The sequence below is a fragment of the Alligator sinensis genome, unplaced genomic scaffold (genome assembly GCF_000455745.1).
Source record: "Alligator sinensis unplaced genomic scaffold, ASM45574v1 scaffold325_1, whole genome shotgun sequence".
Lineage (NCBI taxonomy): Eukaryota > Metazoa > Chordata > Crocodylia > Alligatoridae > Alligator > Alligator sinensis.
Window position 1 is genome coordinate 1,264,297 of NW_005842118.1, and position 15,669 is coordinate 1,279,965.

At 42.8% G+C, this 15,669-nt stretch overlaps 1 protein-coding gene across 1 annotated transcript in view; it reads right to left on the bottom strand.

Moving 5' to 3' along the window:
- CTNNA3 (catenin alpha 3) overlaps positions 1-15,669 on the bottom strand; it is a 1,539,787-nt gene that overhangs the window by 705,975 nt on the left and 818,143 nt on the right. The window contains 1 exon segment of the mRNA XM_025205567.1: positions 6,295-6,447. Coding sequence (XP_025061352.1) covers positions 6,295-6,447 — 153 coding nt within the window.

The window sequence follows — 15,669 nt, forward strand, 5'->3', positions numbered from 1 at the left end:
GGGAAAGAAGAAACACAATGCCTTGGGTTCCTAGTAGGAAGTGGTAAGGTGAGATCATTGTTAGACAAAGTAGAGATGTTACGGAAGTACCGAGCTCCTCATACGAAGAAACAGATGAGGGCTTTTCTGGGGCTAGCTGGTTATTATAGAAGGTTTGTACCTCATTTTGCAGATTTAGTAGTACCCTTAACAGAGATGATAAAGGCTGGAGCCCCAACCAAGGTGAGGTGGACGCCGAAGGCAGAAAAGACATTTCAAGCGGCAAATGTTTTCAGCCCCTACTATATACACCGGATTTTAATAAACCCTTCCTGGTGCAGACAGCTGCATCAAATATGGCTATTCAATTGGTATTGGTCCAGAAACAGGGAGAAGAAGAGTGTCATATAGCGTACATAAGTAGAAAATTACACCACCGGAACAGAATTACACCACGATAGAAAAAGAGTGTTTGGCGATTAAGTAGGCTGTTGAAACACTCCTATATTATCTATTAGGGTGAAAGTTCATGCTGATCACAGATCACGCACCTCTACACTGGCTGCATAGCACGAAGATGGATAATCCTAGGCTGATGAGATGGGCCCTTAGTCTGCAACTGTATTGTTTTGAGGTTGAGCATCGCCCAGAAATTCAGAATGTAAGTGACAATTTCTTCTTGAGACACTACAAAGAGGAAGAGGGTTTGGGGGAGAAGGAAGGACCCCAGATGAAAGAGAAGGTGGGGAGTGTAACAGGGAACCCTAGCCCTGTTATCAAGGAACAGGGAGGCCCCTTTAAATCGAGAACCTTCTGGGCATGGCCAACCAGTTGAGCAGGGGTTAAGGATTGAGCCCTGCCAGCTGGTCAGGTGACAGGAAGGGGAAGGCCAGAGCCATATAAACTGCAAGTGGAGAAGACCAGGGAGGAGGCAGAGAGGAAGACTCCCAATGACTATGGAGCAGCTGCAGCAGCCTCTTTGGGAAGAATACACCACACTGTGAGACAGAAGCACAATCACATAAAATAAGCGGGCACTTTGCCTTTCTTATTTTTTTTTATTATTTTCATTATATGGCCATAGAAGCCTATGGTTTATGTTTGATGTTAAAAAGCCAGTGGTTTGTGACTGAGGCTATAGGGGAGGAGGAGACCTCATTAGTGCCCAGGGGTGCCGTAATAGAGGGCTCAAGAAGCCCTGCTGCCCTAGGGGTGTAGCACTAGGGCGACAAGCCCAAAGTCGCTTGAAGGGAAGATAGCCTTGAAGCCAGGTCCTAGTGGGTGGACTTAGGTGAAAGGTCCTAACTACAGAAAGAGGGCAAAGCCAGAAGGGGATGAGGCCCCAACATCCTGGCACCACGGGCACAGTGTAGAAGGGCCAGTAGGCCTGGTGTCACAGAGAGTATGGAACGGAGGGCCTTGAGCCTGAGCAAGTTAGAGAGCTAGAGCCTCGGAGTCAATCCCTGATTAGTAGGTTTCGACTGACAAGCTTAGCTAGAGAGAGAGGGGGTAAGCCCACAGTGGCTGAGACCCCAACATAAAGATAAATTTATAAAACATCTGTGAGGCATGGGGCATGTCAAGGGGAGGTAGGAGCATGCATTTTTGCCCTTAAGGCAACACCTCATTATCCTACGGGTGGTGAGCCTGGAGCCTGTCTGGGAACCTGTTGGTCAGCCTCCCTCTTTCTTTAGAACCAAGTAATGTCAAGTCATGGCAGGTGAGTAAAGGGGGAAGGAGGCTGATCCCCAGAGAAGGAAAATCCAGCAAGACTTGACAGGGGCACACTTACCGGCTTATAAAAAAAAAATGCAGCTGAAGATGGCGCACTGTCACACAGACCCACCAACCTATCAAGGGGCCTTGAAAGCCACTGAGCAGATGAACAACAAAGCGTGTGTTCCTGACAGAATACCAGCTGAAATTTATAAGCATGGTGAAGAAAGCTCTGTCACCAACTACATACCATTATTCTGAAAAAAATCTGGAACCATGAACAGATTCTCCATGACCTGAAAATTCCAGGATCATAACCATATTCAAGAAAGGAAATAGATTAGATCGTATCAATTACTGTGGCATTGCACTCCTACCCATATTTGTGAACATGTTTGCCCACATTGTCCTCAATAGGTCACTCTCCTACCTGAGGAGGTTGCATCTGGGTTCCAATGTGGTTTCAGAATTCTCCAAGGTACAACAGATATGATCTTTGTCGCTAGACAGCTGTAGGAGAAGAGAGATCTTTATATGGTCTTCCTTGCCCCAACTTTCATTTAATCAACAGAGAGGCCCTGTGGAAGATTCTGTTCTGATAAGATTTGGATGCCTGCACAAATTTGCTACCATTATTAGAATTCTTCATGATGACATGACAGGAACCATCTTAAACAGCGGCTCAGAAACAGACGTTTCACCATGAGAACTGGAGTCCAGTTCTGCATAACTTCACCAACACTTTTTTCCAAACTATATTGTGGCTACTCTGCATTGCATTGCTGATAGACTTTCATCTGGAGTCAGCATCCAATATCACATAGATGGGAAACTTTTAAACATCAACTGGTTATATGCCAAATTCAAGATAACTAATGCCTCCATTATTGACCTTCAGTACTCTGATGATTTTGTCTTGTGCGACCACTCAATTGAAGAGCTCCAGACCACTCTCAGCTGCTTCTGTGAAGCATATGAAATACTTGGAGACTCACTGTAAACTTCATGAAAAGCAAGATACTTTGCCCACTTAGCCGAAACCAACCAGCTGTTCCCCCGCATATTACAATTAGGGGACACTTCTTGGAGAATATTAAGTATTTCCTCTACCTAGATAGTCACCTTTCCCAAAAAGTAAAGATAGATGACTATATTAAACATCAAATAAAATATGCTAGTGCTGCCTTCGGATAGCTCTAAAATCATATCTTTGATGATCATGACATTAGGGCACAAACCAAATTTCTTGTCTACCCGGCTGTTGTCATCCCTATCCTGTTGTATGGGTGTGAAACTTGGGCAATGCATCAGAAACACCTGAAAGCTCTGGAACATTACCATCAGCAATGCCTTCAGAAATTTCTTGATATCATTTGGAGGAACAAAAGAACAAACACCAATATTCTCATTAAAACACTGAAGCCATGTCTATACAGCACCAGCTCCATTAGACAGGACACATTGCAAGGTTGCCTGACAACCAGCTCCTGAAACAGGGCCTATACTCCCCAACTCACTAATGGTCACCACTCTAGAAGTGGGCAAAGAAGAGATTCAAGGACACCTTTAGGGCCAATCTGAAGAAATGTGATATTAACTTCAGTACCTGGGAGACTCAAGACTCAAGCTCTGAATCATCCCCAGTGGCACTATGAAGTACAATAAGGTGTCAACCATTCTGAGCAAACTTGCCTCACTACAGAGTCAGATAAGCAAGAGAGACAAACCAAAAGAGCTGTGACCCAACATTACCAGGATCCATTACTTCCCCCTGGAATGGTTTGCCATGCCTGCAGCTGCTTCTGGGTCCACTGATGACTTGCCTTTCTACTGGATGACTGTCATCCTTGTGTCAATGGGATGTCAATGACAATAAGTAGTTTGTCAGAAATAAACACAGCACATGCAACTACTACTCTTCTTCATCTCCCCCTCTCCCCCCTTACATTTTTGGGCTGGTTTCCATCTGTTCCCATTTTGTTCCATCATTTCAGAGAAAATGTACTACAACTACATGAAGTGTTAATCAAGTTTTGGCAATGGGCATTTGAAACTAGATGGTCAGTGCAACATGAAACAAAGGGATTGTGAGTAAGAGTCCACTAACTGAGAAAGCAGTAGTATTTACAGCTATTCACATGCATTTAACTCATTTTTCCTGTAAATATAGACTATGGAACCAAAAAAAATTTCAAGTTCAGAGGAAATACTAAGACTTCTCTAGAGCTGAGGGGTATGTTTTTCTGGTAGCAATCTCATGTTTATATGTTATTTTATTTTTGTGTATCATAATCAATCAGCAGTTTTTAGTTTGAGGAAAAAACATTTTTATGTGTAGTCAGGGGCAGATGGGCAGGTGGCAGGGTGCAATAATGCACTTGAACCCCACTTTGAGTCTTGCTCCACCCAAAGTTTAAAACCAACTGCCTGGCAGTGGCAACAGCATTTCTGTTCAGGCAGCAGTGAGAGGTAAGAGCATCAATTGAATTCGTGGCTCATTAAAATTTATCTTATTCCTTCTGAACTCTTCATTCTACAGGTGTTAACAAGCCTCTGTCTTTTAATGGTCTTGATGTTTAACTTGTCAAGTTAACCTTTCCTCTGCAATTCTGCCATATGTTTGCTGCTTTTTTTAATATCACTCCTATTCATGGGCGGCTGGTGCTGCCTCAGTCGAGGGGGCATGACCCCCCCCCCCCCCCCGGCACCAGTCAGAAACCAGGAGCTCCCCTTCCCCCGGACAATCTCGCAGACCGGGGGGTTCGCCCCTTTGCGGCAAAACTTACCAACCAGTGAGTGGTCACGGCACTCCCAGAAGTGGCTGTGGGGCTTCTGGAAGTGGCCGCAGGGCTACATCCAGTGCTCACGCTCCCTGGCCTGTCACCTGAGTGAGGAGCGTGGCCTGACAGGGGGTGCACCAGCACTCTCAGGGGGTGCACATGCACCCTCATGCACCCCCTACACATTGCTACTCCTCCTATTCCACAGCTCTGCAGACTGTTTTGAACTCATTCCAATAAAGTTCTATTTGTTTTGCTTCAATCTTAAACTGAATAATATAACCCTAGACCCCTAGTATATTAGGAAAGTTTCTAGTTTCTTTTTACCTGGAAAAAATATACGTTGTGTTATATGGGATGATGTCCCACCTCATCTGCACTCCCCCTTTTCAGCCCAGGTATATAGTTTTAATAAAGGCTGAACCTTTATCAAGTTTAGTAGGATAATCCATATTATAGTTCAGCTCTGGCTTGAGTTCAAGTCCAAATACTAATTCAAACTGGTTGTTTGGTTCAGCTTAAGTTTCAGTTATACTCCCTGTATAAAAGGCCTGATTTTCAGAGGCTAAGTGTTCTGCTGCTTCCAGAAAAATTAGGCAGTGCCTGGTAGTCTCAGATTAGGTACCCAGAAATGGCTCGTCATTTTTTGGAGATTTAGGAAAATGTTTAGTTTATATTTTACTTCGTAGCACACTGTAAATAAGACATTATTTTGAACTAGAGAATGATAAATGTAACCCTTATTTTCTAATTACAGAAACATGTGAAAAAAACACATAAATACAATATTCTCCTTCCACTTTAGCCATCTGTGTATCTACTTCTCTTTCATTATCTGCAATCAACCAAGATGCACTTTTCTGGTTTTGAGACAGAACATTTTACTAAACAGTTTCCAGCTATAAAGAAAAATCCTCTCCTTTTTGCATTACTAACATTGCATAGAAAAGTAAAACGTCAGTAGCACAGACCTTGCATGCATTTGAAATAATATACTTGTGAGACCACAGCTTTGGCATTTCCACTATTTAATGTTTAAAGCTCTAGTGCACACATGCTCAAGTAATTTAAACCATTTGAAGGATCTCATTTAAGTTAACAGGTATATATTTAAGTTTATTCACTTACATAAATAAATACTTGCAGGATTGAGTGTCAAGACTCATTTAATTCTGTTCTGCACATTTCTGAATATTAGATAATAATTTGTTCTTTACAAATAAAATTATTTTGTGATAAAAATGAATTTATTTTGAACACATACAATCCATGTAGACAGCTGCTTACCCTTGCTTGAACTTTGAGCTCTATATAGCTATAGGCTTCCATTCACCTGTGTCAACTTACAGGTTCAAAGAGTTAAACTGTATGCCATTCTCTAAATCAGAATATTTAGTTGTATACTTCATATATCCCTGAATGCCAGAAATATTAATAATGAGGAAAGAATCAATAACTAACATTAACATGGTGTTTCCACTTGTATAGTTTCAGATGATTGCAAAGGATTGCTTGTTATGGTCATGCATTTGAACGAATGACAAAGAACTCCTCTGTGGAAAGACTCTCATTGATTTCAATACAGAAGAAAAAGCCCACTGGTTTCCATGTCATGTGAGGACAAGACCACATAAACTTATAACTTAGAAGTATACATGACATAAAAGTAGAAAGCTTGTGTTATTACTGAACTTAGCTGTTCATTCTTTGCTGAAATACTATACATAATTATGTTATCAAATCAGACAGCAAAAGAAAAAGTACAGTAGGTGGTCACTTATCGCATATATTCAATCCAATGCAGATCCATCAAACCTACCTCTACAAGCATGCTGGCGTGTTCTTGAAAAATAGCAACATAGTCCTTCATTTCTTTTTCCCTTCCATTTTTAGCAGCTTCAATAAGAACTAGAAGTGGAACAGTGGTATCCAAGAAGGAGTCTGAGACATGGTCTATTATAGCTTTACGGAGCTGCAAAATAAAGCACCATCTGTCTAACAATAAATCATATTATAAAGTGTGTTATGCTTATCTCTATTAATTATACCAAATGCTAGAATCATTGTATATGAATATTTTATAATCTTAATGACAACAAACAGTATTTGTGCATTTCTTGGTATCCCTATGAGAATTGTAGCATATGAATGAAAATTACTAACGCTACTTTAAAAAGTAGTACTGAATTTTATCGGTATTATAGGAAGATATTGTTTACCTATGTGTGTAGACACATATGCATACATGTACTTTATTATGTTCCTACTTCAGCAAAGCATTTTAAAACAAGTGTAAATAACATTGAAATCAGTGGAGATAAACCTATACTTAAATTCTTTTTTGAATAGGGACGGGCTGCTGAATAAAAACGATTTGTTACCAAACTAAACCGATTCTCCCTTCTTCAACATTTTTCCTTAAAAAGCAGACTTCAGGAAAGAACGATATTCCATTTTACAAAAAAGCATTCTAGTGTAATGGTTATGCTCATTTATATACAAGATCTTCTACTTAATGTAGAACACACACATACAGACACACACACAGACACTACACACACACACACACACACACATACAGACACAAACACACTACACACACACTGCGCACACACAGACACACAGACACACACACTACACACAGACACACAGACACACACACTACACACACACTACACACACAGACACTTACACACACTACACAGACAGACACATACACACACTACACACTCACTTACACACACCACACACTACACACACAGACACACACACAGACACACTACACAGACACACTACACACACATACAGACACTACACACACACACACAGACACACTACACACACATACAGACATTACACACACACACACTACACACATACACACACATTACACACAGACACATTACACACACACGCATTACACACACCCCCATACAGACACATTACACACACTACAAACACAGACACATTACACACACATTACACACACACCCATACAGACACATTACACACACACACACACACATTAAGCACACACCCATACAGACACACATCCCACACACACACACACACACTACACACAGACACATTACACACTACACACACAGACACTACACACACCACAAAGACACACTACACACACACGCACATCACACACACAGACACACATCACACACACACAGACACACACATACAGACACACACTACACATACTACACATCACACACACATACAGACACACACTACACACCACACACACACACACACTACACATCACACACACAGACACACTACACATCACACACACAGACACACTACACACACTACACATCACACAGACACACACTACACACCACACAGACACACACACTACACACCACACCCCCCACACTACACACTAAACACACACACAGTACACACTACACACATACAGACACACAGACACTACACACACACACTACACGCTACACACACATACAGACACTACACACACTACACAAAATACACACATACAGACACACTACACAGTACACAGACACACACACTACACACAGTACACACACATACAGACAGTACAAACACAGACACACACAGACAGACACAGACAGAACAAACACACAGACACACACAACACAAACACACTACACACTAAACACAGACACACATGACACACTACACACAGACACACACACACAACACAAACACTACACACACTAAACACACAGACACACACATGGCACACTACACACAGACGCACTACACACACACTTACACACTACACACAGACGCACACACTAACAAACACACACTACACATACAGGCATACACACACAGACAGACACTAACAAACACACACTACACACACTAACAAACACACTACACACACTACACAAACACAGACACTAACAAACACACACACTACACACACATACAGACACACTACACAAACAGACACTAACAAACACACACTGACACACTACTCACACTACACACATACAGACACAGACGCACTAACAAACACACACGCACTACACACACAGACACACACTACACATCACACACACACAGACACACATACAGACACACACTACACATCACACACACAGACACACATACAGACACACACTACACATCACACACACAGACACACATACAGACACACACTACACATCACACACACAGACACACATACAGACACACACTACACATCACACACACAGACACACATACAGACACACACTACACATCACACACACAGACACACATACAGACACACACTACACATCACACACACAGACACACATACAGACACACACTACACATCACACACACAGACACACATACAGACACACACTACACATACTACACATCACACACACATACAGACACACACTACACACCACACACACACACACACACTACACACCACACCCCCCACACTACACACTCACACTAAACACACACAGTACACACTACACACATACAGACACACACACAGACACTACACACACACACTACACGCTACACACACATACAGACACTACACACACTACACGCTACACACAGACACACTACACAAAATACACACATAGACACACTACACAGTACACAGACACACACTACACACAGTACACAGACATACAGACAGTACAAACAGACACACGCACACACAGACAGACACACACACAACACAAACACACTACACACACTACACACTAAACACAGACACACATGACACTACACAGACACACACACAACACAAACACTACACACACAGACACACATGACACTACACACACACACTACACACAGACGCACTACACACAGACTTACACACTACACACAGACGCACACACTAACAAACACACACTACACACACAGGCATACACACAGACAGACACTAACAAACACACACACTACACACACACACTAACAAACACACTACACACACTACACAAACACAGACACTAACAAACACACACACTACACACACACACTAACAAACACACTACACACACTACACAAACACAGACACTAACAAACACACACACTACACACACACACTAACAAACACACTACACACACTACACAAACACAGACACTAACAAACACACACTACACACACATACAGACACACACTACACAAACAGACACTAACAAACACACTGACACACTACTCACACTACACACACATACAGACACAGACGCACTAACAAACACACACGCACCACACACACACACAGACACACTAACAAACACACTACACATACAGACACACAGACACAAACACACTACACACACTGCACACACACAGACACACTACACATACAGACACAAACACACTACGCACACTGCACACACAGACACACACTACACACAGAGACACACACTGCACACACACTACACACAGAGACACACTACACACACTGCACACAGACACTACACACACAGAGACACACACTACACACATTGCACACACAGACACTACACACAGAGACACACTACACACATTGCACACACACTACACAGTACACACACACACTACACAGTACACACACACACATAGACACACACTACACACCACACATACACACACAAACCACACACACACGCTACACACAGACACACAGACACACACTACACACACTTACACACATAGACACACAGACACACATACAGACACACACAGACACTACACACAGACACTACACAAACACACATACAGACACACAGCACTACACACAAACACACTACACAAACACACATACAGACACGACACACACTACACACAGACACACATACAGACACACACAGACACTACACACAGACACTACACAAACACACATACAGACACACAGACACTACACACACACACTACACAAACACACATACAGACACAAACACTACACACACTGCGCACACAGACACACACTACACACACTACACACAGACACATACACACTACACACAGACACACTACACACTTACACACACTACACACACAGACACACTACACTCACTTACACACTACACACAGACACTACACACAACTAACAGACTACACACACAGACACACACTACACACTCACTTACACACTACACACACTTACACACAGACACATTACAGACAACTAACACACACACACTACACAGACACACACAGACACGCACTAACAAACACACACTACACACACAGACACATTACAGACAAACACACAACACACACTACACAGACACACACAGACACGCACTAACAAACACACACTACACACACAGACACAAACACACTACACACACATTACACATCAGACACATACAGACACATTACACAGACACACACATTACACATCAGACACATTACACAGACACTACACACATACACACACATTACACACCAGACACATACAGACACATTACACAGACACACACATTACACATCAGACACATTACACAGACACTACACACATACACACACATTACACACCAGACACATACAGACACATTACACAGACACACACATTACACATCAGACACATTACACAGACACTACACACATACACACACATTACACACCAGACACATACAGACACATTACACAGACACACACATTACACATCAGACACATTACACAGACACTACACACATACACACACATTACACACCAGACACATACAGACACATTACACAGACACACACATTACACATCAGACACATTACACAGACACTACACACATACACACACATTACACACCAGACACATACAGACACATTACACAGACACACACATTACACATCAGACACATTACACAGACACTACACACATACACACACATTACACACCAGACACATACAGACACATTACACAGACACACACATTACACATCAGACACATTACACAGACACTACACACATACACACACATTACACACCAGACACATACAGACACATTACACAGACACACACATTACACATCAGACACATTACACAGACACTACACACATACACACACATTACACACCAGACACATACAGACACATTACACAGACACACACATTACACATCAGACACATTACACAGACACTACACACATACACACACATTACACACCAGACACATACAGACACATTACACAGACACTACACACACACACACATTACACAGACACTACACACACACACAGACATTACACACACACACACACACTACACACATACAGACATTACACACAGACATTACACACATACACACATTACACACAGACATTACACACAGACACACACACCACACATACACACACATTACACACAGACACACACACCACACATACACACACATTACACACAGACACATTACACACACCCCCATACAGACACATTACACACACACACACTACAAACACACAGACACATTACACATTACACACACACACCACACAGACACATTACACACACACACACCCATACAGACACATTACACACACACCCATACAGACACATTACACACACACTACACACAGAGACACACTACACACACACTACACACACACCACACAGACACACTACACACACACACGCACAATCACACCACCCACACACATACAGACACCACACAGACACACGCACACACACTACACACACATCACACACACAGACACACACTACACATCACACACTACACATCAGACACATACAGACACACACACACTACACACACATACACATGACACACTACACACCACACCCCCAACACTACACACTACACACTCACACTAAACACACACACAGTACACACTACACACACACACTACACGTTACACACACAGACACTACACACAGTACAAACACACAGACACACACAGACACAAACACACTACACACACTACACACTAACACACTAAACACACACACACATGACACTACACACACTACACACACACACACTAACAAACACACTACACACACAGGCATACACACAGACAGACACTAACAAACACACACTACACACACACAGGCATACACACAGACAGACACTAACAAACACACACACTACACACACACAGACACACACTACACATACAGACAAACATACAGACACCAACACACTACACACACTGCACACACAGACACACTACACACAGACACACACTACACACACTGCACACACACAGACACACACTGCACACCACACACACACACACACTACACACCACACACAACAAACCACACACCCCACACACAAGAAACCACACACCCCACACACACACTTACACACACACACTACGCAGACACACACTACACACACACTACAGACACACTACACACACAGACACTACACACACACACACTACACACACTTACACACATAGACACACTACACACACACACATACAGACACAAACACACTACACACACTGCACACACACACAGACACACAGACACTTACACACACTACACAGACAGACACACATACACACACTACACACTCACTTACACACTACACACAGACACACTACACACACTGACACATTACAGGCAACTAACACACAGACACACACAGACACACGCACTAACAAACACACACTACACACAGACAGACACACTACACACACACACACAGACACAAACACACTACACACATACACATCAGACACATACAGACACACTACACACACACATACACACTACACACATACACACACATTACAAACAGACACATTACACACACACCCATACAGACACATTACACACACTACAAACACACACACATTACACACTACAAACACACACACATTAAGCACCCACCCATACAGACACATTACACACACACACACATTAAGCACACACCCATACAGACACATTGCACACACCCATACAGACACATTACACACACACACTACACACAGAGACACATTACACACACATTACACACTACACACACAGACAGACACACCACACACAGACCACCCACACACATACAAACACACACCACACACAGACACGCACACACACACTACACACACCACACATCACACACATACAGACACACACTACACATCACACACACAGACACACACAGACACACAGACAGACACACACACACTACACATCACACACACATCAGACACATACAGACACACACACTACACACACATACACATGACACACACACACTACACCCCCCACACTACACACTCACACTAAACACACACACAGTACACACTACACACATACAGACACACACAGACACTACACACACACAGTACACGCTACACACACAGACACTACACACACTACACGCTACACACACACAGACACGACACTACACACACACACACACTACACAAAATACACACACTACACACATACAGACACACTACACACAGTACACACATACAGACACACACTACACACAGTACACACATACAGACACTACACACAGTAGACACACAGACAGACACAGACAGTACAAACACAGACACACACAGACACTACACACTAAACACAGACACACACATGACACACTACACAGACACACACACTACACACACAGACACTACACACAGATGCACGCACACAGACACACTTACACACACTACACACAGACGCACACACACACAGACACTAACAAACACACACTACACACATACAGGCACACACAGACACTAACAAACACACACTACACACACACACTAACAAACACACTACACACACTACACAAACAGACACTAACAAACACACACTACACACACATACAGACACTACACAAACAGACACTACACAAACACACACTGACACACTACTCACACTACACACATATAGACACACACTAACAAACACACGCACTACACACATACAGACACAGACACTAACAAACACACACACTACACATACAGACACAATAACAAACACACTACACACACAGACACAAACACACTACACACACAGACACACACTACACATACAGACACACATACAGACACAAACACACTACACACACTCAGACACACACTACACACACAGACACACACACAGACACTACACACACAGACACACTACACATACAGACACACATACAGACAAACACTACGCACACTGCACACACAGACACACTACACACACAGAGACACACACTGCACACACTGCACACACAGACACACACTACACACACAGACACACTGCACACAGACACACACTACACAGTACACACACACAGACAGACCACACACCACACACACACACACACACACTACACACCACCCACGCAACAAACCACACACCACACACACACACTACACACAGACACTAACACAGACACACATACAGACACACACACAGACTACACAAACACACACAGACACAAACACTACACACACACTGCGCACACACAGACAGACACGTACACACACTACACATACAGACACATACACACACACATACAGACACACACAGACAGACACTTCTGCACACACACTACACACACACACTCACTTACACACACTACACAGACAGACACATACACACACACACATACAGACACACACAGACAGACACTTACACACACTACACAGACAGACACATACACACACACATACAGACACACACACAGACAGACACTTACACACACTACACACACACACTCACTTACACACACTACACACAGACACACTACACACATACAGACACAGACAACTAACACACTACACACTAACAAACACACAGACACACATACAGACACGCACTAACAAACACACACTACACACACAGACACAATAGCAAACACACTACACACAGACACAAACACACTACACACAGACACACATACACTAGACACAGACACACAGACAGACACAGACACACACTACACACACTAACAAACACACTACACACATATAGACACTACACACAGACATGCACACACTACACACATACAGACACACTACACACACTACACTACAAACACTACACACAGACACAGACACACACTAACAAACACACACTACACACAGACACAGACACACACACTAAAACACACACTACACACAGACACAGACACTAAAACACACACTACACACAGACACAGACACAGACACTAAAACACACACTACACACAGACACAGACACACACACTAACAAACACTACACATACAGACACACACACAGACACTAACAAACACACTACACAGAGACACACTACA